Source organism: Populus euphratica, unplaced genomic scaffold, assembly GCF_000495115.2.
Source record: "Populus euphratica unplaced genomic scaffold, PopEup_1.0 scaffold404.1, whole genome shotgun sequence".
Classification (NCBI taxonomy): Eukaryota; Viridiplantae; Streptophyta; class Magnoliopsida; order Malpighiales; family Salicaceae; genus Populus; species Populus euphratica.
In genome coordinates this window covers 157,978-179,942 of record NW_011500292.1, presented here as the reverse complement: position 1 = coordinate 179,942, position 21,965 = coordinate 157,978, and the positions used below count along the sequence as shown (strand labels likewise).

Genomic DNA, 21,965 nt, shown 5'->3' with positions numbered 1-21,965 from the left:
AAGAAGAAAGTCTTGCATATTCTTCTCTCTGTTCACATGGGTAGATGTTGCGTAATGAAGAACGCATAAAAGATGACATTTTAATTTAAATTATTGATGCTCTAAATTTTTATTTTTTTATATTAGTTGTCATACTTGATATAAAAATAAAAAATTTAAATATTAAAAAAAATATAAAACATAAGATTATTATTTATTTTTTAAAAAAGACAAAAAATTCTAAAATATATATGTTTATTTCAAAAATCTAGATAAGCAGGTAGTTATATTTAAAAATATAAAAATTGCTTTTACTTGCATCCGTTTATGAGAAAAAATTACCTTAACTTTATTTTTTAAAAAAACTTATTTTATACATGCCATCAATTTTCTAAATTATTTATGAGATTATTAACAAGACATTTACTATTGAGGGATGTTTGATGAACTAGAGTCAAGTGCTCAATCAAAAATCTCATATCTCGATGATTTTTTTAGTTTTTTATATATTTATATATATTTCTTGAATTTTTTAATATTATTTTTTAACAAAAATTAAACAAAATACTATGCTCATCCAATATATGTTCCTATTATAAGGATACTACATAATTATTATTGACCTTGTTTTTGTTTGAAAATATCACTCTAGGCCTACTCAATTTTTAAAACTAGGAGACACATCAATCTAATATTAAAAATTCAAGTTTTTAAAATATGACGCTAACTTGATAAAAACATATTGACTCATTATTAAACTCGTTTTGAGGTTAAAAATATCGTGTTAAGTCTATATCGGTCCCTAAAAAATAAAAGACACATCAACCTAGTTGTTAAAACTCAAGCTTAATAAAAACATGACACTAACTTTATAAAAACTAGTTGATATTGTTTTTGTTTTTTTTCAAAAATAAATATTTACACATATATACATATGAAAAAAAGGCAAAAGTAAAGTTTCACAAAATGCAAATAACATTGACACAAAGCAAATAAAATAAAAATAAAAATGCATTGTTGAATAGTAACCTTTCTTAAGATTAATTTTTACATAAATATGCATATGCAAAAAGACAAGAACACACTTTTACAAAATGAAACTAATATAATTGCAAAATGGACAAAAATAAAATAAAATAAAAATGTATGGATGAATAGTAATAATGCATGGATGGTGTAATGTATATTATTTTCATTTGTAACTAGTAAAAACGATACAAAAACCCCACTACAAAAGAAGAAAATATGAATTTGACTTATGTTAGGGCTGATTTAAGATGAGGGAAGAGGTTTTATAGTGAAAAAAATGATGGTGTGCTGTTGATGATATTTTTTTATGGTTTTCTCTCTCTACTTTAGTTTTCTCTCTTTGTTTTTTACCTTGTTTTACCTTTTCCTTTCCTTTCTTTCTTTTTTTTTCCTTCTTTTCCCCCCTTTGCTACTTACTAGCTCATAATACTTATATTTTCAACCTAAAACCCTCTTTTTTCTTTTTTCCCCCTTTGTTACATACTAGCTCATAATACTAATAAAGTGTCCTAAAAGCAGTACTCACAACAAATGATTGGAAGATAAAACAAAAAAAAACTCCTACAAAGACTTGTAATCAAAGCAAACTAAACAAACAAATGGAAGCAAAAACTACCATGAAATAGGTTGTCCTCAATAGCAAAAAAATCAAACAATAACAAATCAGTCATAAAAATGAAGGCAACAAACCAAGTGAGAATGGAGTGAAACATGTTTGGGAAAGCCTCTCACAACCACTATATATAAAAATAAACAAAGAACTAAAATAGCGGTGTGCAATGTAAAAAACATAGGAAAAAATAAGAATAAAGACACAAAGAAAAGCTAAAAATCCAATTGAAAACACAAATGACAAGATGCCATTCTAAACTAGCAACAAAGACAATAAAAATAACAAAGAAGGAAAACAAAAGGATGAAAAAAGAAGAAGCAAAAAGCTAAGAAACACATAACATAACTTACCAAAACCAAAGAGCATCTACTAAGCCACCTTAAATAACTACCCAAGATACAAAACCAAGGAAAGCCATATGCTACACTCGCCATATCCAGAAAAAAAAAAAAAAGAATGGCAAGTCACAAAGCTAGCTCTATGGGTAATAACGACAAAATCCAAGCCATAAGCAAACAAACTAAAGCCAATCTAACCAAGACACAAGAAAAAAAAATCAAAGAAATATTGTTATAATCCACAATGATTATAATCTATGTACACAATGATTTAAATGTAATTTTGCTTCTCCTTTTAGTTTTTTTTTGTTAATTTTTATGCCAAAAACTCAATTTCCACTATATATTTTAATTTTGGTTAATCATGACCTCATCAATAAAAGCAATCCCTTTTTATAATGTTTTTTTTATATTCCATCAAATCATACTTCATTCTAGGTAGCTATGACATGTTATTAGCAATAGAAATCAATCTTTTTTTTATATATAAAAATGATATTAAAAATAATAATTTTATTGGATTTACTGAGCAATTGACATGACTCAATTTAATTAGATTGTGTTTTTATCTCTTTTGACGAGGATTGCATTATATCAGATAAAAAACCAACCTGATTTAAGTTGAATTATCTCATTGCTCTATCAAAATTTGTTGTTGTTGTTGCTGCTTTTTATATATATATAGATATCTTTGATTTGTTTCATGGTCGAATCAAATGTTTTGGGTCAAATCATGGTTTTCACTTCAATTCAGGGTTGAACTAGTGTTTTCAAGTCAACCTGATTGATTTTTTTTTTTGTTCAGGTACCTAGGGTTTGTTTGGTTGGTTACTTTTTTTTTAGAAAATTTTTGTCTAAAGAGTTGTTTAGCAAACACACCTTTAAGCCTAAATGACAATTTTATTTTGAAAAAAAATGGTTTTATGCCGAAAAAATCCCAAATAATTTTCTAAAAATTCTAAAAAATTTCAAGTACTAATTTTAAATTATTTACGGGTCTTTTGTATATTTTTTCAATAATTTTATTTAATATTAAGGCTGAACACATACATTGTAAGATGTTGATTTTATATTAAAATACCAGTTTTTCATCAAAATCTCAAAAAATCTAAAAAGTTCTGAAAAAAGTATCCATCATCTTGTTTCTGATCAGTTTTTCCTATATTTTCAAATTTTAGGTTAATTAAGTTAACACCCTTGAACGAATAATTGTAAGTTACAAACTTTCAAATTGCAAAGGTTGGATCCAAACAAAAGGTTTTCACCTCATTTACCAACTTCAATAGTTTTTTATGATGTTTATATCTAAATTGCTCCGGCAAAACCTCAAAAGTCGTCAACCCAATTAGCCTTGACTATGATACCTATTTTTTAAAAAAACCATCCATTTTTTTCATGTGTTCACACTTGAAAACCTCTCAAAGAGTTCTTATCAAGGGCCTTACAACCTTCATCTCAATATCAAAAGGTTAGAAATGGCTCATTGCCCTTTAAATCTAGCAAAATCATCAAAGAATAAAACTATCATAAAATTAGTCTAGTATAAGAGATTCTAGCTGTTAACTTGTGTCTAAAACCCTTTTATTTTAATCAAGGGACTAAATTTTGATCAATTTTTTATTGAATGCACCAAAAAACCTAGAAAAATTTTATAAATACCCCTTAGAAAATAAAAAAAAAAATAGACAAGGAAAAGAGGTAGAAAAAAGAAAATAAAAATATAGGGAAATATTTTATTAGTAAACCCTATTTTGGAGGTTTAATAGCCTAACATAGAAGGTTTAGCAAACTTGAAAAAGAAAGAGAGTGAAAGGTAAAAAAAGAAGGAAAAGAGAAGGAAAAACAATAACCTATAGTTACCAAGTTTGGAGAAGGTATAACCATGTAAAAACTGACTTTTCATTCATGATTTCTTAATGTATAATAACATTTTAGGTTTGTTTTGGTATCACATGGTGTTTAAGTTTGGATGCTTTTAATGTATGAAATTGTAGTTTTCTTCTTGATGTTGCTTTGAGTTAGTACATAATATTTTATGGATGTTTATGAAATGTTTAAATGTTGTTTTGTTGAGATAGAATAATATTTGTAATATTCAAAAAGTGGCAATGGTTATTTAATGTCTATTTCTGAGTTGTTAGTTCATGTCCTTAGTTCTTGAGCTTGGTTTTTATCCTATAAAGTCAGTTTTATATGTAAATTTAATGCATTAGTTGGTTGCTAATAGAGTGACAATTTTGATTTTAGAAATTTCAAGCATATTTTTCCTGATTTGTGGTTTTTTGTTGTTTGTTTTAAATAAAACATATGTGAATATGGTAATGTGGTTTGTTAAGGTCAAAAACTGGAAGTTTAAAGCTTCAAATGAGCATTTATAGGTCTAACAACAACTCAAGCATTTTTGGGTTTTTGTTGTTGAATGTTCTTCATGTTCACCCAAAGAATATTGTCTTAGACACTAGTTTTAGGTTTTATTTTAATTCGATTTTGATTTATGCATGTTTGCATGAATTGTTTAATTGATAACCAAGATTTTTATGCATCAATAACAAATTTTATGTAGATTTTTAATTCTAGGATTTTGGTTCAAAACTGAAACTTATTTTGACAAAATCGTGTTGATTATTTGACAATTGAAGTGAATAGATGTTTGATTCTTGGTCTATGCATGATTGCAAACAAAACTCTGCATTTGATTGCTTGAATACTTGTTTGGCTTGAATGGTCATCGGTATTCTTCATTTTTTATTTGATCCGTTTTGACAAATAATTTTTGAGTTTTTATGTTTTTTTAAGTCTAATTCATTTTGATTTATGGTTTAAGTATTGGTTTGTTTTTTGGGGGTCAAACCAATGGTCTTTGGTTCAGTTTATGATCAAACTAAATGTTTCAGGTCAAATTATGATTTTTGGTTCGGTTCAGGGTTGAACTAGTATTTTCAAATTAACACAATTAATTCCTGTTGGGGGTCAGGTATCTAGACTTTGTTTGGTTAGTTATTTTTTGTTAAGCATTTTTTGGTTTAAGGGGTTGTTTGACATGTACACTCTTAAGCCTATTTCAACAGTTTTGTTTTAAATGAAAATGATTTTTTTTTTCAAATGAACCCAAATGAAATTCCTAAAAAAATTTCAAGGACAAATTTAAAATTATTTATAGATCCTTCATATATTTTTTTAGTAATTTTATATAATATCAGGATTGTATACTTACACCGTAAGATGCTGGGCTAATATTAAAATATTTGTTTTTCATCAAAATTTCAAAAAATTTCAAAACTTTTGCAAAAAATTTAAGCTATATCTATACCATACATTATAGTTTATCTTAGATAAGGTCTATTAAGGGTGCTAATATCTTTTCTAATCATAATCAATTTTTTATTTTAGAATTTTATATAAAACTAGTTCACCCGAATCTTTTAATGATCTTAAATCAAATAATTAAATACTAATATTTTGATTTTAATGTTGTAATGCTTTGTGTACTCATGCGGCGTATATAAATTTTAAAATTTATTAATAGTTTTACGTAAAGATTTTATTTGATAGATAGAGTTTTATTATGTTTTGTTCTTTATTTTTTTTAATATGTGATTTCCGTGGATATTAGGCATGATTCAAAAGAAAAAAAAGAAGAGAGAACGGGGTCGCAGTAGGTGACAATTTACCAAGATGATTAGTGTGAGTGTACCAAAAAAAAGAGGCTGGTACACCAAAAAAAATCAATGGATCCCACCCTTTTCAATCCCTAATCGGTATTCAACTGAAAGTGATATACTAGGGAAACAAGGAAGAAGTTGGGCAAGGACGGAAACCGCTTAACTCCCGGCTCACCGGTCTCCATCGTAGTGGACATGTGAAGGTTGCCTGAACTGATTGAGAAGGCTCTTGGTAAAAACTGGCAAACAACCAAACATTTTGGTTTTACTTTTGTGTGGTAAAGATGACTTACTGATTGACCCACTAATTGGCTGATGATAACAAGAGGGAAACAAAAAAGGTCATTACGGTGACAAAAATCCAGAAAAATCATGTGTTTATTTATGAAAAAAAAAGCTCCAGCCTAGTAAAAGAGACAAAACTTTAAAAAAAAAAGAAGAGGTTAAATGAAATAATCATAGAAAAATAATAGTTCAAAATGTTTAAAAAATAGAACTTTTTTAAACAAATAATATGTCCACCCGTGATGCAAGAGGATTTATTAAAGTCTACCAAAAAGAAAATAAATAAATAAATGTGGTTTGTCTCTTGTTACAACAGTCCACTGGCCCCAATTTTCAAAATAGCAGCGTCTCTCTCAAAACAGTAGCATATGGTAAAAGCTTGTATTTTGTAGCTAACTCGAGCCGGAGCTCGCGGTTAGAGCATTTAACCCTAGTTGGCCTGAAACCGCGTGCGGCCACTTTCTTTTTCCATATTGCCTGTATTCTCCTATTATCTTTTTTTTTTTTAAAAAAAAATTAACTTTTCCTTTATGGAATCTCAAATGATCGATCTTAGATCGGAATCGTGTATTTCTTAGTTTTCTTTTGAATTTATATCTATATTAGCTGCTTGCACGCCCTGGAATGTGTGGAGGGTCCAAACTTGAGAAATTTTATTTTATATAAATAATTAAATTATTATAATTATTATTTTATTTAAAATAATTTATAAAATTATATATTTTTTAATTTCATTATCATTCAAATTTTTATTTTATAAAATTTATTCTTTATTATTTTAATAAATTTAAAAAAATAAAATATTAATAAATTATTTTTCAGCTTATTTTTCATGACATAACAAAATATTATAAAATATTTTTTAATAAACTATCAAAGATAAAAAAATAATTTATTTTTTTTAGAATTTATTTTCTAAAAATAAATTATTTTACAGCAATAAATGAGGTTTTAGATGGGAATTGTGTATTTCGTAGTTTTCTTTTGAATTTATATTTCTATAATAACTGCTTGCACGCCCATAAATGTGTAGAGGGGTCCAAATTTGATTGAATTTTATTTTATATAATTAATCAAATTTCTAGTAATTTGAGTATGGATGTTTTAGACTATGATCTAGCTCGTTAGTGTATAATGTTGATCTATAATTAAATTTATTTTTAATGTTAGTGTTTTTATTTTAAAATGATGGTATCAAAACTAAGTATCTTTAAAAATATTTATCTAAAATATTAATTTATTTAAGACACGCATTTGAAATTTTATCAATAAAGCTATTTCCAATTTAAATTATTTTCTTATCATCTCAAGATTATTTTATATCTCTCATTTATCCAATCTTAATTCATTCATCCAATTAAATTTAATATTTTTAGATCATTCATTAGAAAAATATATTTTAGTAGGAAAAAAACAGATGTATTTATGTCTGTATATTTAATTAAATTATTAATTACTCTTCATTTTTAAAAGTTACTAGAAATTGTATCATCTAACTTAATCATTTCATAGGAAAAAGGTATAAAAAAGCTATAAATAATATATAATTCAACTTCTATAACAATTAATTTTTGTCTTACATCTTAACTAAAAAGAAAAAAAAGACAATGCAAATGTTGAAGTAAAACTAACTACAACATGAGATATTTGGTGGCTTCAGTAGGATAAAATCATCAATAAATATATGACAGGCATTTGTCTCTTATTGCGCAGTGATGTATGAATTGAGGATACAACAGATAAATATTTTATATTTGGGACTTAATTAAAAATGAATATATAAGTTAAGGACTAAATTAGGTGTCTACAATGTCTATATGAGGGCTACAATGTAGTTGAGGGCTGTCTTGGCTTCCTCTTCTAATACTTGGTGAAAATATATAAAAATAATATATTTAAGATTATAATAGTGATAATAATTTAAAATATTTTTTATTTAAAAATATATTAAAATATTTTTTTAACTTTTAAAAATTAATTTTGATACAAGTATATCAAAATAATTTAAAAATATAAATTATTTTTTATTTTAAATAAAAATTTTTAAAATTTAAAAAAACATGATTTGTATTACCGTGGTTCCAAACACACTTTAATTATAATTATAATTATTTTTTTAAATATATATTAAAAATATATTTTTTTATTTTTAAAAAATTATTTTTAATATCAATTTATTAAAATAATATAAAAATATTAATTTAAACCAAATAAAAAAAATTAAAGCAAAGAACAATATTTGAATTGAATAATGAAAAGGGATTTAAGGAGAAATGTTTTAATGTAATAATCAAAACTTAAAAATAAAGGGAAATTGGACAGGCTCCTTAAAGATCCCTGTTGTTTTCCTGCCTTCTGAGGATACGCAGAGTTCTCTTCAGATCCGAATAAAAAGGTAAATGAAATAGAAAAAAGAAACACATGAAGGACTTCTATATCCACTACAATTACTTTACTGCTACCACTCCTTTCGGCCTTTTTTTCTTTATTGGGTGCGTGTTAAACTTGCCCTTTTCCTGTTCTTGCAAAGCAAGTGTCTGTGTCTTTCTTTGGACTCTTGCATGATTCAAAAAATCTTTTCTGCTTATTCGATGATATCCTTTTTATCTGCTTCTTTTACTGCCATGATTTCTTGGTTGAATCTGTGAAGACTGACTCTTGTTGGAGGATTACTTCAAGACTTCTTTTTTTGTCTGCTAAATTTAGCAGAAGAATTGTGAGGATATGCTGAGATAGTTGTCTCTGTTTCGTTAGTTACTGATATCTTCTCCTTTCAGCTTCTAAAATCCGTGGGAGAGAGAACAGGGTTGGGTTGTTTTTTTTTGAAGTCTGGAAACTCAACTTTTAGTCTAAACTTCCTTGGTTTTTATGCCAATCCAATCGTTTTGGACAAGCTGTACAAGAGCTTGATTTCTTAGTTTCAACAACTGCAGAAAGAGTTGCAAAGAAAAGGGGTTTAGAGATGAGGGAGCCTTACCTGTAGAGCAGCTTCGTTTCTTCAACGATATTGAGATTTTCTAGGAATTGAAATCGCAGTTTTGGATACAGCTGCTGCCGCTTGTGAGAACCAGAATTTAGCGTGTATCTCAGTGGGGAAGGAAAAAACTCCTTGTTCTCTATGTAGCAGAAGTAAAGATTCTTCAAATTTTGACTCTCCTGCTTTTTGATCATAGTGTATGCCTTTTGAGGTAATAACTTTGTCGGACTATACTTTTTAGTTCTCTTGATTGGACTGTACTTTCTTTTATTTTATCCAGAAATCCCTGATTGTTTGATCTTTTGTACTTTTGTGGCTACTACTAAAGAGATGATAACATTTATGGAAGCGAAAGAGATTTTGAAAGAGGAGGCTGACAAGTGCTTAGATTCTCAGTTATGGCATGCCTGTGCCGGTGGCATGGTCCAAATGCCGGCAGTGAATTCTAAGGTCTTCTACTTCCCTCAAGGCCATGCCGAGCATGCGTGTGAGCCTGTTGATTTCAGGAACTTGCCAGGTGCTTCTCATACTCTATGCAAAGTATCAGCTATCAAGTTCATGGCTGACCCGGAAACTGACGAGGTCTTTGCTAAAATAAGGTTGGTTCCAATTAACTCTAATGAAATCGATTTGGATGACCAAGAAGTTGCAGTTAATGGTGAAAAGGAAGCCGCACGTGACAATAAGAAGCCGGTTTCTTTTGCCAAGACATTGACTCAATCTGATGCAAACAATGGTGGAGGTTTCTCCGTGCCAAGGTACTGTGCAGAGATGATTTTTCCACGATTGGATTACACAGCCGATCCGCCTGTGCAGACCCTTCTTGCTAAGGATGTTCACGGTGAGACATGGAAGTGTAGGCATATCTATAGAGGGGCACCGAGAAGGCATCTTTTGACAACTGGATGGAGCCCATTTGTGAATCATAAGAAGCTTGTTGCTGGTGATTCTGTTGTGTTTTTGAGGGCGGAGAATGGAGATCTTTGCGTCGGTGTTCGAAGAGCTAAGAGGGCGATCAGTGGTGGACCTGAGTCCTTGTGGAATCCTGCTCTTGGGAATCCTGTAGTGCCTTATGGGGGATTTGGTGCGTTCTCGAGGGAGGATGAACATAAGATGATGAAGAATGGAAGGGGGAATGGCAATGGTTCGAAATCAAATGAAAGTTTGATGGGGCGAGGGAAAGTGAGGGCTGAATCGGTTATTCAGGCTGCTGTTCTTGCTGCAAATGGACTGCCTTTTGAGACTGTTTACTATCCTCGAGCCAACACTCCCGAGTTCTTTGTGAAAGCCTCTTTGGTAAAAACAGTAATGCAGATCCGGTGGTGTTCAGGGATGCGGTTCAAGATGGCCTTTGAAACTGAGGACTCTTCTCGGATTAGTTGGTTCATGGGAACTGTTTGTTCTGTTCAAGATGCTGATCCTCTTTGCTGGCCAGGTTCACCGTGGAGACTTCTCCAGGTATTGTCATCTCTACGTAATTTTGACGACTGAAAAAGAGTAGTTTATCCTAGTTTTAAGAAAACTACTCTTGTCATGACCACTGTAGTTGATATCTTTTTCTATATGGGTTTTCTCTAGTTCCATATGTTTATTCTTATGCCATTAAGGCAAATATGAAGTTTACAAAACAAAAGGACTAATGGGTAGATACTGATATTGTGATAAACCTCAAATGAAAGGACTAATGGGGTAGGATGTCATCATGCTCGAGTACTCTGCAAGATTTGGCTGTTTCAGGAGAGCATTAATTTAAAAGGCTACCAGTTTTATGCATCGAGATGTTGGTGCTAGACTTGTTTGCGTTGTGGTTTGTGTAAAGTAATGTTATTGAAGTTGATAGTTATCTAGACTGCTGTCTTTCGATTTGAGTTGAATGAACACTTTAAAGAATATTTCACTTGGTATTTTAAATTAACATCAATGGATGGATGATTTTTATGTTATCATGCACGTGATACTTCCATATCTGAATTTCCATTTTGCAGATACTAATCAATAGGAACTTCTTATTTGTATGTTGTAGGTTACATGGGATGAGCCTGATTTGCTTCAAAATGTGAAGCGTGTTAGCCCGTGGCTAGTGGAACTGGCATCACATATGTCTGCCATCCATTTGTCCCCCTTCTCATCACCAAGAAAGAAGTTGAGACTTCCACAGCACCCGGATTTTCCCATCGACGGTCAATTTCCAATGCCGATATTTTCCAGCAACCTCCTTCAGCCCAGCAGTCCCTTTGGTTTTCTACCCAACAACGTTCCTGCTGGCATGCAGGGAGCCAGGCATGCTCACTATGGTCTACCACTATCAGATCTCAACCTCAATAAACTGCATACAGGTCCACTTCGGGCTGGTTTCCCGCCATTGCTTGATCATACTGCTTCACTCACAAAAGCCTCCAATATCCAAACCATTCAAAAGCCTATCTTGAACGAAGGCGTTTCTTGTGAGCTGACCATGTCACATTCTACCCAGACTTCAAAGAGAGCTGATGATGTGAAGATACCTCAGCTTGTACTTTTTGGTCAACGAATAGTTGCTGAGCAGTATATCTCTCGTAGCTGCTCTAATAATACTGGCTCGCCAGTTCTTGCTAGAAATAGTTTTTTTGAAGGAAAATTAGATAAAATGGAAAATTTTTCTGAGGGATCTGTGTCCACTCTTCCTCATCGAGGCCTTTCAAAGCATTCCTCATGTGAAGGATTGCAATGGAATAAGAACAACAACCGAAAGAATGAGCAATCCTTAGAGATTGGTCACTGCAAAGTTTTCCTCGAATCAGAAGATGTAGGTCGCACCCTTGACCTTCAATTGCTTGAGTCTTATGAAGAATTGTATAGAAAGCTGGCTGACATGTTTGGCCTACGGAATTCTGAGAAATTTAGCAATCTGCTCTACCGTGACGATAATGGTATTACCAAAAACATTGGCGAGGAACCATTCAGGTGTGACTCGTTTTCTTTTTAGCTTCTATTGGTTATTTTGTTCTGAGGCCTTTTCACTTAGTGAGTGCAATTGTGCACATTCCCATAAGAATGATTGTTGCTGGTTCATTTCTTGCAGCAACTTCTCAAAAACAGCGAGGAGGCTGACAATTGTGACAGATTCAGGCAGTGATAATGTAGGAGGAATGTAGAGGAAGGAATAAACCTTTTGGTTTCAAATTGTACAGCTGGCTGATTGTACTCCTTGGTTCCTGTGCTGACCTTGTGCCCTTCAAGAAGTTCTGGGAGGAGGTGTTCTGATCTAATTTTTGGATTTCTCAGTTGAAGTTTCCTAGATTCTTGTCTCTATTCCTTCTGAAGAAGGAGAATGTAGATCTCAAAACTTGCTTTCATTCCCAATTTGTCATGGTCGAATTCAGTATTTTTTGTGCACGGTTTCTTTACCAGTTTTCCTTTTTCTTGTTTTTCTTGTCCTGCTAGTGCTATGAATCCAAGTCTTTAAAAGGATATGGTCCTTGTAACGAAGGTGTTTTTGGGTGGAATGAATTACGCCTTCTGAAAACGTTGTCCTATATTAGGCAAATGATGCAATGCCAGCGTTCTCTTTTGGGCTTCAATGTCTTCTGTATGTTGCTTGACTTGAAGAAAGCGACCCTGTTATTGGATGAAGAAAAAAGGAAGGGAGAAATACCAAATTAATCTTTTGACATCAAATTCGGAGCTACTGTCCTTCTACAGAGTTTTTGACAGTTGCGCAATGGCTATAAAGTAAATATAATAATCACTCGAAGAACAAATAAAGTATCCTGCTACGCAGGAAGAAGAACATGCATCAAGTATTCTGACTGTTCTCTTTGACCAGGAAGCATATTTTAGATGGGGATTAGACTCCTCCTCAAATTTCATGCCAGCAAGTATTCTGACTGTTCTCTTTGACCAGGAAGCATATTTCTGATGGGGATTTAGACTTCTACGCAAATTTCATGCCAGCAAGAAATTGAAAAAACAGAAGCAAAAGGTTCGTCCTTGAAGCAAATCATGATTCAGCTCCAAAAGGGGATGGATAGAACAAAAAGCCATCTTAGACAATCACCTTGTTGCGTAGATGACTCGAAACAAAAGCAGGTTGTTAAGTGTCTAATCACAGCTTAATAGCAAGCACGGGTTAATGTTTCAGGGATATGGTCCCCAGTTTCATGATTGCATACATTTTTACAGGATTTTTTTTTATTTTAAATTAATATTTTTTTAATATTTTAATTTACTGTCAAAAATAATTTTTTAAAAATAAAAAATATTATTTTAATACATTTTCAAATAAAAAATACAAACAAAAGCTAAGCTGCAAGCAGAGAAGACATCCTCGATTCCTAGCAGCGATCTTCATGTCTTAGAGAACACAAATGGGGGATTCAGATGATACTGCATAAGCGCAGGGGAGTTTGGAACATTGGATTGGCTAGATATTACGTGATGCTGTTAGACATTAATAAATATTATTAGCATTGGGATTCTAGAACATACATAAATGTCACCAAAGGAAGTCAAATTGCTGTCCTTCTAAGGGCAACAGAACACAAAACAAGTAGCTGGAAAATAATAATAATAAAGATTTACTTCATTCCCTTGAAAGTCTATAACCTAATCCACCACACGTGGGACTGAAAGGGACCACGCGAGTAGGCCCCCACTATTACTACTATTTTATTATTATTATTATCATATTCAAAAGGTCAATTAATTCTCCATAGGCTCACGTGTGGGCAACGTCAGCAAGCAAGAGCATCGCGTGTGTTGCCGCGTTTCAATGAGAAGACTGTTGTGCCGAGGATTCCAAGCCCGGGCCCTCGGTTTTTTTGGTTTAGATATTTTTATTTTATTTTATTTATTTTTGTGGAATTCTTATATATAATCTTCATCTGTTTTCTCTCTAATTTTTGGATTCCCACACTCAGATAGAGCTGATAACAAGTTAGAAGACGAAAATCTTTGGAAATTTCCCCCCTTTTTTTCCTCTATAACGAAAATTTATTAGTTCCATTTTACTCTATTAGAGTACTCATAATACGAATTTAAAGATTAAAAAAAAAGGTATAGCACAAGTTTGAGTAGGCTGGAAACTGAGTTTATCCTTTTCAGGTTTGTTTTGAATTCAGTCAAACCAAATCTAATTGAGTTTATTTCTAGGCTAGGATTGATTTTATTAGATCTTGATTAATTGATTAATTGCAGTTAAATATGAACAAACTAAATTAAATCACATTCATTTTATGCTCCATTTGACCCATACAAGTTCTATTTGATCGGGATCAAACCGAACTCTATTGTCTATTTTGGGTTTAGTTTGACACACTCGAACTTGTTTTGATCGTGATTAAACCAAATTTAATTTTATGGTTTGTTTCTACTTGTAAAAACCGAGCCTACTTTCTATTTAGTTTGAATGGATTTAGAAACTTATAAATCCTTTCCTTCTTTTTTTCTCTAGTGTATTATTATTATTCATTTCACAACTCATACATGAGGAGGATGTTTTTCATCTCCACTTGATATTATCTGTAAAAAAACCGAGGTTCAAACGAAGTTTTTCTAGCGTCATCAAGTACTATTCCACTTAAGGTTTAGTTTTCTAGAATTTGAGCCTTTGAATGGCGAGTCTTAACTCTTGAGAGAAGAAATTTACAGTACTGCTGCAAAGCACAATGATAATAAATTCTAATTCTAAAAACAACAGCAATCTTTTTTGTTTTTTTTTTCAAGAGAAGTTCTCGAGATACAAAGTGGATTCTCCTCCTCAACTCTTCCATGAATTAAATCCAAAATCTTCTGAGTTAAAATCTCAAATTTCAATTAAATGGAGCTAAAAAAATCTTCTATTTTTTTATTAATAGATGGGAAATTCATATATATATATATATATATATATATTTCATTTCAATTAGCTGTAAATATCCTTAAACATTTTCGTTGAAGAAGGCAACAAGCTAGCCATCAATGTCTCTTGCTTACAATATTCAACAGCCCGAAAGTCCTAAATGCATAATTTAATAGCCGCACGTAATTATAGCTGGGGTGGTTAATTAAGGTGGTGAAAAGCAAGAACCATAATTTGAATCTATCGTCAACGACAAAGAACAAAATCCGGAACACAAGCCACTCTCGGTGACATCATCCTTAGATGGATCGTGTGAATTTTCGATACCGTCTCATTAACGTTTCTCTTTTGTTTCTTTCTGTGTTTTTTTTATTATTATTAATTGAGGTGTTTGTTTCTACCACCACCAATCTTTTTTATCGGCCTCGTGTTTGTCTTGCTAGTGAAATAATGTTTTCCCTGTATTTTTTTTCTTTTTATTTTCCTCTTCCTTTGTATTCAAGAACTACGAGATCTAAAATCTGAATCTTGTAATTAGAAAACAATAATGACGACATGCCAGTTAAACCCTATCCCAATCTCATACTTTGACGAGTATAAGGTTTGTTGCCTCAAAATGAAGAGAATTGTAAGATTATAGAAAACCTCGCAAAGCAAGAAATCAAGATTATAGAAAACCTCGCAAAGCAAGAATTCCAAAATCAATATATATATATATATGGTAAGATTTGCATCAATTCCACATCGAAACAAGAAATTATGGTACTCTTCATCGATCATCAGCTTGGTATCCTCCATCATGACTACGCCATGTTGCTATGAGAACTTGATCTAGGTCAAAGTTTTCAGCATGATGACAAGGTATCACGCCAGCTGCTCATTTTGGTAGCAAAATTATTATATATTTGGTAGTTGTTTTTTGTTTTATCATCACAATTTAGTGGGAGGATGCGTAGTATTACCCTTAGTTTAGTCAAGCATGCACAGTTGGTCAAAGCACAAAGGAAGAGGAAAGGGAACCAAACCGAAAGCACTGTCTTGTTGAGCTTACCTTTGTTTTCTGCACCCATTTTCCACCATATGTGGCATGGTTTCTACCTAGAAGATATTCGAAAAGACACTGCAAGCGTGGGGGGCAGTAGCGGTATTTCCCACGAAGCTTTACTCGGCTTAAGAACGGAGTCAACAACCTGTCCGTTACGAAACATAAATTAATAAACATAAAAGGCAGGCTTGAAGGATCCAAGTCACGGCTAAAGGGCATGGTGCATGGGGTGCATGACCTTGGGGCAACTACCTTCACAATTGAAGGGCTGCAACAGCAGGATATTTTTATTTTTTTATATAATTAATTAAATAAAAAATTATTAATTATATTTAAAAATAAAACTTAAAAAATCAAGAAAAATATATACATCAAAACGTTTAATCTAAAAAAATAGAACATTTACTTGGTTATGTTTGTTAAATCTATTTATTAAAATAATTTTTATTTATTTAAGCAAATAATAATAGAAATAGAGACACATATTAAATTAATTAAATAAAATAAAAGGTTGCAAGTATTAAAAATATTATCTAAAAATATATTTTTTATTTTAAAAAATAAAGTCCATCCATACAAAAGATTAAAAAATATAGTTAAATAAAAATAACTCTTCAAATTTAAAAGCATAACTAAAAAATAATTGTCATTTAAAAGATCTCTAAACAAAATAAAAGAGAGGGGTTACTATTTTAAATATAAGTTAAAAAAAATTTAGAGAAAAAACCATAAAACATCATTAGTTAAAAAAATTAAAAAAAAAATAGAAGAAGCAAAGGTCAGACACTGCTGGACCTAGCAACTTAGATTGACTCGTTTGGTCTATTTTGTTAAAGTCTATGTGACTATCCCTTAATTATTATTTTTTTTGTTTTGCTAGGACATATATGTCAAAAAAATTTTTGTTTTGCTAGGACATATATGTCAAATTTTTTTTCTCTGTAACAATAAAAAAAACATATTGCATTACATAAAATATAAGTTTATTTTATAAATTCATGTCTACTAAAAGTTCTAGTCTACAAAACCTTAAATAATAGTTTGATTATTAACCTTAATACCCAAACCTTTAGCATTATCACCTTTTAGAGTGCGTTTTAAGCCCTTGATCTTCAATAGTATGTTGTTTAGTCTCTATTTTTTTAGATACTGTTTTTGATATTATTGTCTTCTAAATGTATTTTTAAACCCTTGTTTTTTAGATAGTGCATCATTTGGCTCCTATCTTCTTTAGATAGTGCCAAAAGCATTATCACCTTGAACGTGCTTTTGAACCTTCACTTTTCAAATAATATATTGTTTAGCTCTTATCTCCTTTAAATAGTATTTTTGGCATTATTATCATTTAGAGTGAATTTTTAAGCCAATTATCTTTCTAATAATGTGTTATTTTATTGTTATCTCTCTTAGATATTGCTTTTGATAGTATCACTTGTATAGTGTGTTTTTGAGCTTTTGTTCTAATAATTTTGTTAGATATGTCATTCTTAGAGATATATTTGGATATCTCATCACTTTAAGAAGGATTAATCACCTTTTGATTCAGTAAGTCCACAATTTCCTTTTGATGTTTTTTATCCTAACTTTAAAAAAATTTCATATTTTTTTTTCTTTACAAACTTATTATCTAAAGTTTTTTATGAGATATTTTATCATAAATATTGTAAAAAAAGGATAAATGTTATAACCCAATTTTAGGTTCCCAAAATTATAATTTTATTTTTTAAAATAATAATAATAATAATACAAAAATAATAATATAAAAATTAAAATTGAAACATTTTCAAGAACAATTTGAAATAGGATTTATATGAATAAATTAGAGATGGAAAAAGCAAACTACATCTCTGATAATATTGGAAACTCAAATTCACCTTTGAAAGATTTAAATGTGAAAAACAATGTAAATTCAAAGTTAATTTAAGTGAGTTTTAGATGAATGAATTTGCATAAAAATTAAGATTGAGAACATAATTAGATTTTGATAAGTTGATTGGATCTAATCATTAGCCTAATTAAATATTTAATTAATTTTAATTAATTTATGCCATAATTAAACAAATTAACTAGGATTTTAATGAATCAAATTAATTTTATTAAGAACTTAATTGGTGGAAATTAAGTTTGAAAACTTAATTTGGGTTTAATTAAGAAGATTTGAATTTTAAAGAACCAAATTTAATTATTAAAAACTTAATTGGATAAAATTGAAGATGAAATTATAAACAAATTAAAGTTTAGGGATCAATTAAAAATTAATTTAAAGGAATTTAGAACCAAGGATCACCAAACTAGGGGTTTAATAAAAAACTGTTAAGGGAGAAATTGAGAAAAATCCGGGGAATTATACTCAATCAAGAGGGCTAATCGCAGAATTTAAAATGTGTAGGGACTAAAGCTGAAGTAAGGGTGTTTAAATAGATGTGAGTAACAAAACGATGTAGTTTCGATTTAAATAAAACACCACATTTTTCCTACTACAATGTCGTTTTGTCTAAAAAAAGCAGGAATGGCGCCATTTTCAAATACAGTGTCGTCAACCTTTCCCCCGGTAACAACAAAAATGGCAGCCCTTTTTATTCATTTTAACCTCCCTCATCCCTCCCCTACACTAGACAAAGAAGTAACCCTCACACCCTGTCCTCTGCATCCGTACCCAGGCAAATAACAACCCTTTTACAGCATCGAACGTGCTACCACAAGGAGCTAAAATCACACCCCGACTGACCATCATTGACAGTTGCCCTTGTACTATGATTGCATGAAGGGAGGAGATGAAATGGTGATCACAGGTCGACCGCTAGAAAATCTTCTAAGAACTCTATAAACCCAGTGCTTGCTCTTGTCAGATTGAAAAAGAAAAGGAATTGATATGAGTCATATTACGCTGGCAGTAAAAGGTCTAGAGCAGAGGGGTATTTCATTTTCATACACTCTGAAGGTGAAAAGTTACCATCGAAGATGAGAGATCCTGAGACGTTTGCGAATCTTAGTTTCTTTCCACCAGCATTTGATTTCTGTCGAGGCAACAGGTCATGATAGGTATAAAAGTTTCGTCCTTTCTCTGGATTCCAAATCTTATACATATCTTTATATGTTTTTCTCTGTTTTGTTAAAAATAAAGATGCGAGCTATGGGAGGAAAATTCGCTGGTATATTGGTCACTGCATTCACATGATAACGTTGAAGGTTTTAATGAGTCATACTGTGTTGATACAATGGCATGTGTGGAGACAGTAGACTAAAACAGAACTATTTTATAAAAAACATCAAGCAGTAAAGTTCCTTCCTCTGTTAATGCTGTTCTTCCATTCTCACGTTAGCATTTAATGATCTTTGAAAGAGTGGAATAAGAATATACATGCCTATTGTGCTGTTCTGTGAAGACCAAGGTTGCATCCTTTTCTCTGGTCTTGTTGGTTAACGTTAGTATTCTTTTTTTGACGCAAAGATTTTGTTAACAATGATGCCTAAGATTAATTTAGTGTTTGTCTGCGGATCTTCAATTACTAATAGTTGTAGTTAAAATTAATAATCATATAATTTTTTAATAACTTTGAAGTTTATAGAAAATTAAGTGATAATTTTTAAAAAATAAATTTTAAATCTATTAATTACATCTTTTAAAATTATTTTATAATTAATTTTTTTATTGGAGGGAAAGATGCCTTTGTTACCGGAGAACATGAAGGATACTGCGTTTTTTTTAATATGAGTGTGGTGTTTGCGTATCTTCAAGTGATTCCATTAATCATGAAATTAATAATTATATAAATTTTTAATGATTTTAAAATTTATAAAAAATTAACTAATAATTTTTAAAAAATAAATTTATAATCTATTAATTACACCTTTCAAAATTATTTTGTAATTAATTTTTTTTGGAGGGAAAGATGCCTTTGTTACTGGAGAACATGATTAAAAACATGCTGGGTTTTTTTTTCATTAAAAAAAAAACCATTTTAGTTTGATCTCCTAGAAATAGATCCTGCCTTGGCCTTCTGTTTATAGTTTAGACTCCCCAAAGGTTTTTTTCAAAATGAGTGGGCTGAATGTTCCCATAGCCCGTTGTTTTTCCACCAAGGCCACGACTTTCTTCAAAGTAAAGGCCTATATGTTTTTTTGGACAAGGCCTGCACCGGTTTTGGGCTAGGCTGGGAGGCCCATTTCACGTGACCAAGTTAAACCTTTAGTAGCTTAACTCCATGTTTGGAAGACTAGAATTTATCAAAGAAAAAAAAGTATTTTTTGTGTGGATCCCTAGCATGTTTTTAATCAATTTCATTTAATATTTGTACTCTATACCTACACTATAAGATACTAAATTAGTACTAAAATTATCTACTTTTCTTCAAGATTTTAGAAAAATAAAATAAAAATCCTTATTTAAGAAATACACAAAATACGTTTTTATTTGTAAGCATATGGTTTTGTTAACAATGATGCCTAAGATTAATTTATTTTTTAATTAATATGAGTGTTGGTGTTTGTCTGCGGATCTTCAACTAATAATTTCTAAAAAAAAAATTTAAAATCTATTAATTACATCTTTTAAAATTATTTTATAATTAATTTTTTTATTGGACAGAAAGATGCCTTTATTACTGGAGAACATGAAAGATGCCGTGTTTTTTTTTAATATGATTGTGATATTATTTTGCGTATCTTAAAGTAATTTCATTAATCATGAAATTAATAATTATATAAATTTTTAATGATTTTAAAATTTATAAAAAATTAACTAATAATTTTTAAAAAATAAATTTTAAATCTATTAATTACATCTTTTAAAATTATTTTATAATTAATTTTTTTATTGGAGGGAAAGATGCCTTTGTTGCTGGAACATGAAGGATGCTGGGTTTTTTTTTTTTTTAAAAAAAAAAACCATTTTAGTTTGATCTCCTAGAAATAGATCCTGCCTTGGCCTTCTGTTTATAGTTTAGACTCCCCAAAGGTTTTTTTCAAAATGAGTGGGCTGAATGTTCCCATAGCCCGTTGTTTTTCCACCAAGGCCACGACTTTCTTCAAAGTAAAGGCCTATATGTTTTTTTGGACAAGGCCTGCACCGGTTTTGGGCTAGGCTGGGAGGCCCATTTCACGTGACCAAGTTAAACCTTTAGTAGCTTAACTCCATGTTTGGAAGACTAGAATTTATCAAAGAAAAAAAAGTATTTTTTGTGTGGATCCCTAGCATGTTTTTAATCAATTTCATTTAATATTTGTACTCTATACCTACACTATAAGATACTAAATTAGTACTAAAATTATCTACTTTTCTTCAAGATTTTAGAAAAATAAAATAAAAATCCTTATTTAAGAAATACACAAAATACGTTTTTATTTGTAAGCATATGGTTAAATTCTAAAACTTTTCATGCATATTTTATAAAAAAATAATAAATAAAAATTAGATTTTTATCATACTTTGAAAAATATAAAAATCAATTAATGGATATTGTAACAAGTTTGTGATTATCTATTAAGATTTGAACTAAATTTCAAAACACATCAATTTATTTAATTAATATTTGAGGCAAGAAAAATAAAATGTTAGAAATTAATTAGAGACTTTAATATTTATAAGTATAAAAATTTATTGTAAAGTATATCATTTAATATTAAAGATATAAAATGAAAATAAATACACCAAATCCTTAAAAGAAAATGTAAACAAGTTAAACACAACCTTAGTTAAATTTACACAAAGCTCGAAAATTCTAAAAACTATGTTTTTAAGCTAAAGATGTGTGTTTAACAAAAGAGGTTTAGGTTACCAACCAAAAAAGAACTAAAAGTATTTAAATAGTTATTTTATTAAAGCTAAACAATCATATGACCCTAAAAATAAATATAATAAAGTTATAGGTCATTTTATTTATACATGTCCTATTAAGAAGGACAAAGTTTATAGTGCATGTAAACCTTTATGAAGAAACTTATAAAATTAAGAAAGTAAATAATAAGTTAAATGTCGAGAATGAATGAATATTGACACGACTAAAAAATTGATGTCTTCTCCCAAATGCAGGAGTGTCGAAGCAATAAATAATCCGATAAGATCGGGGTCGAACCATAAATGGGTTAATTGTAAAAATTATAGATGACAATAATACAACAATAATAACAATAACAATAACAATAACAATAACAATAATAATAATAATAATAATAATAATAAAGAAAAAGAAGGAGAAGAAGATGAAGAAGATGAAGAAT

General features: G+C 30.2%; 1 protein-coding gene across 1 annotated transcript; it reads left to right on the top strand.

Annotated features, from left to right (window-relative positions):
• Window positions 1–8,198: 8,198 nt before the first annotated feature.
• On the top strand, window positions 8,199–12,443 carry LOC105113278 (auxin response factor 18-like). Its single transcript, XM_011009381.1, has 4 exons — window positions 8,199–9,094; window positions 9,212–10,341; window positions 10,907–11,826; window positions 11,945–12,443. The coding sequence occupies exons 2-4, from the start codon at window positions 9,214–9,216 to the stop codon at window positions 12,015–12,017; spliced, it is 2,121 nt and encodes a 706-aa protein (XP_011007683.1). The 5' UTR covers window positions 8,199–9,094; window positions 9,212–9,213; the 3' UTR covers window positions 12,018–12,443.
• The last annotated feature ends 9,522 nt before the right edge of the window (window positions 12,444–21,965 follow it).

Bases quoted from the DNA above. Each gene is read 5' to 3' on its own strand.
- LOC105113278 (XM_011009381.1), top strand. From the start codon at position 9,214: ATGATAACATTTATGGAAGCGAAAGAGATTTTGAAAGAGGAGGCTGAC. The intron at 10,342-10,906 runs GTATTGTCATCT...TGTATGTTGTAG, and splicing joins CACCGTGGAGACTTCTCCAG to GTTACATGGGATGAGCCTGA. The intron at 11,827-11,944 runs GTGTGACTCGTT...CATTTCTTGCAG, and splicing joins ATTGGCGAGGAACCATTCAG to CAACTTCTCAAAAACAGCGA.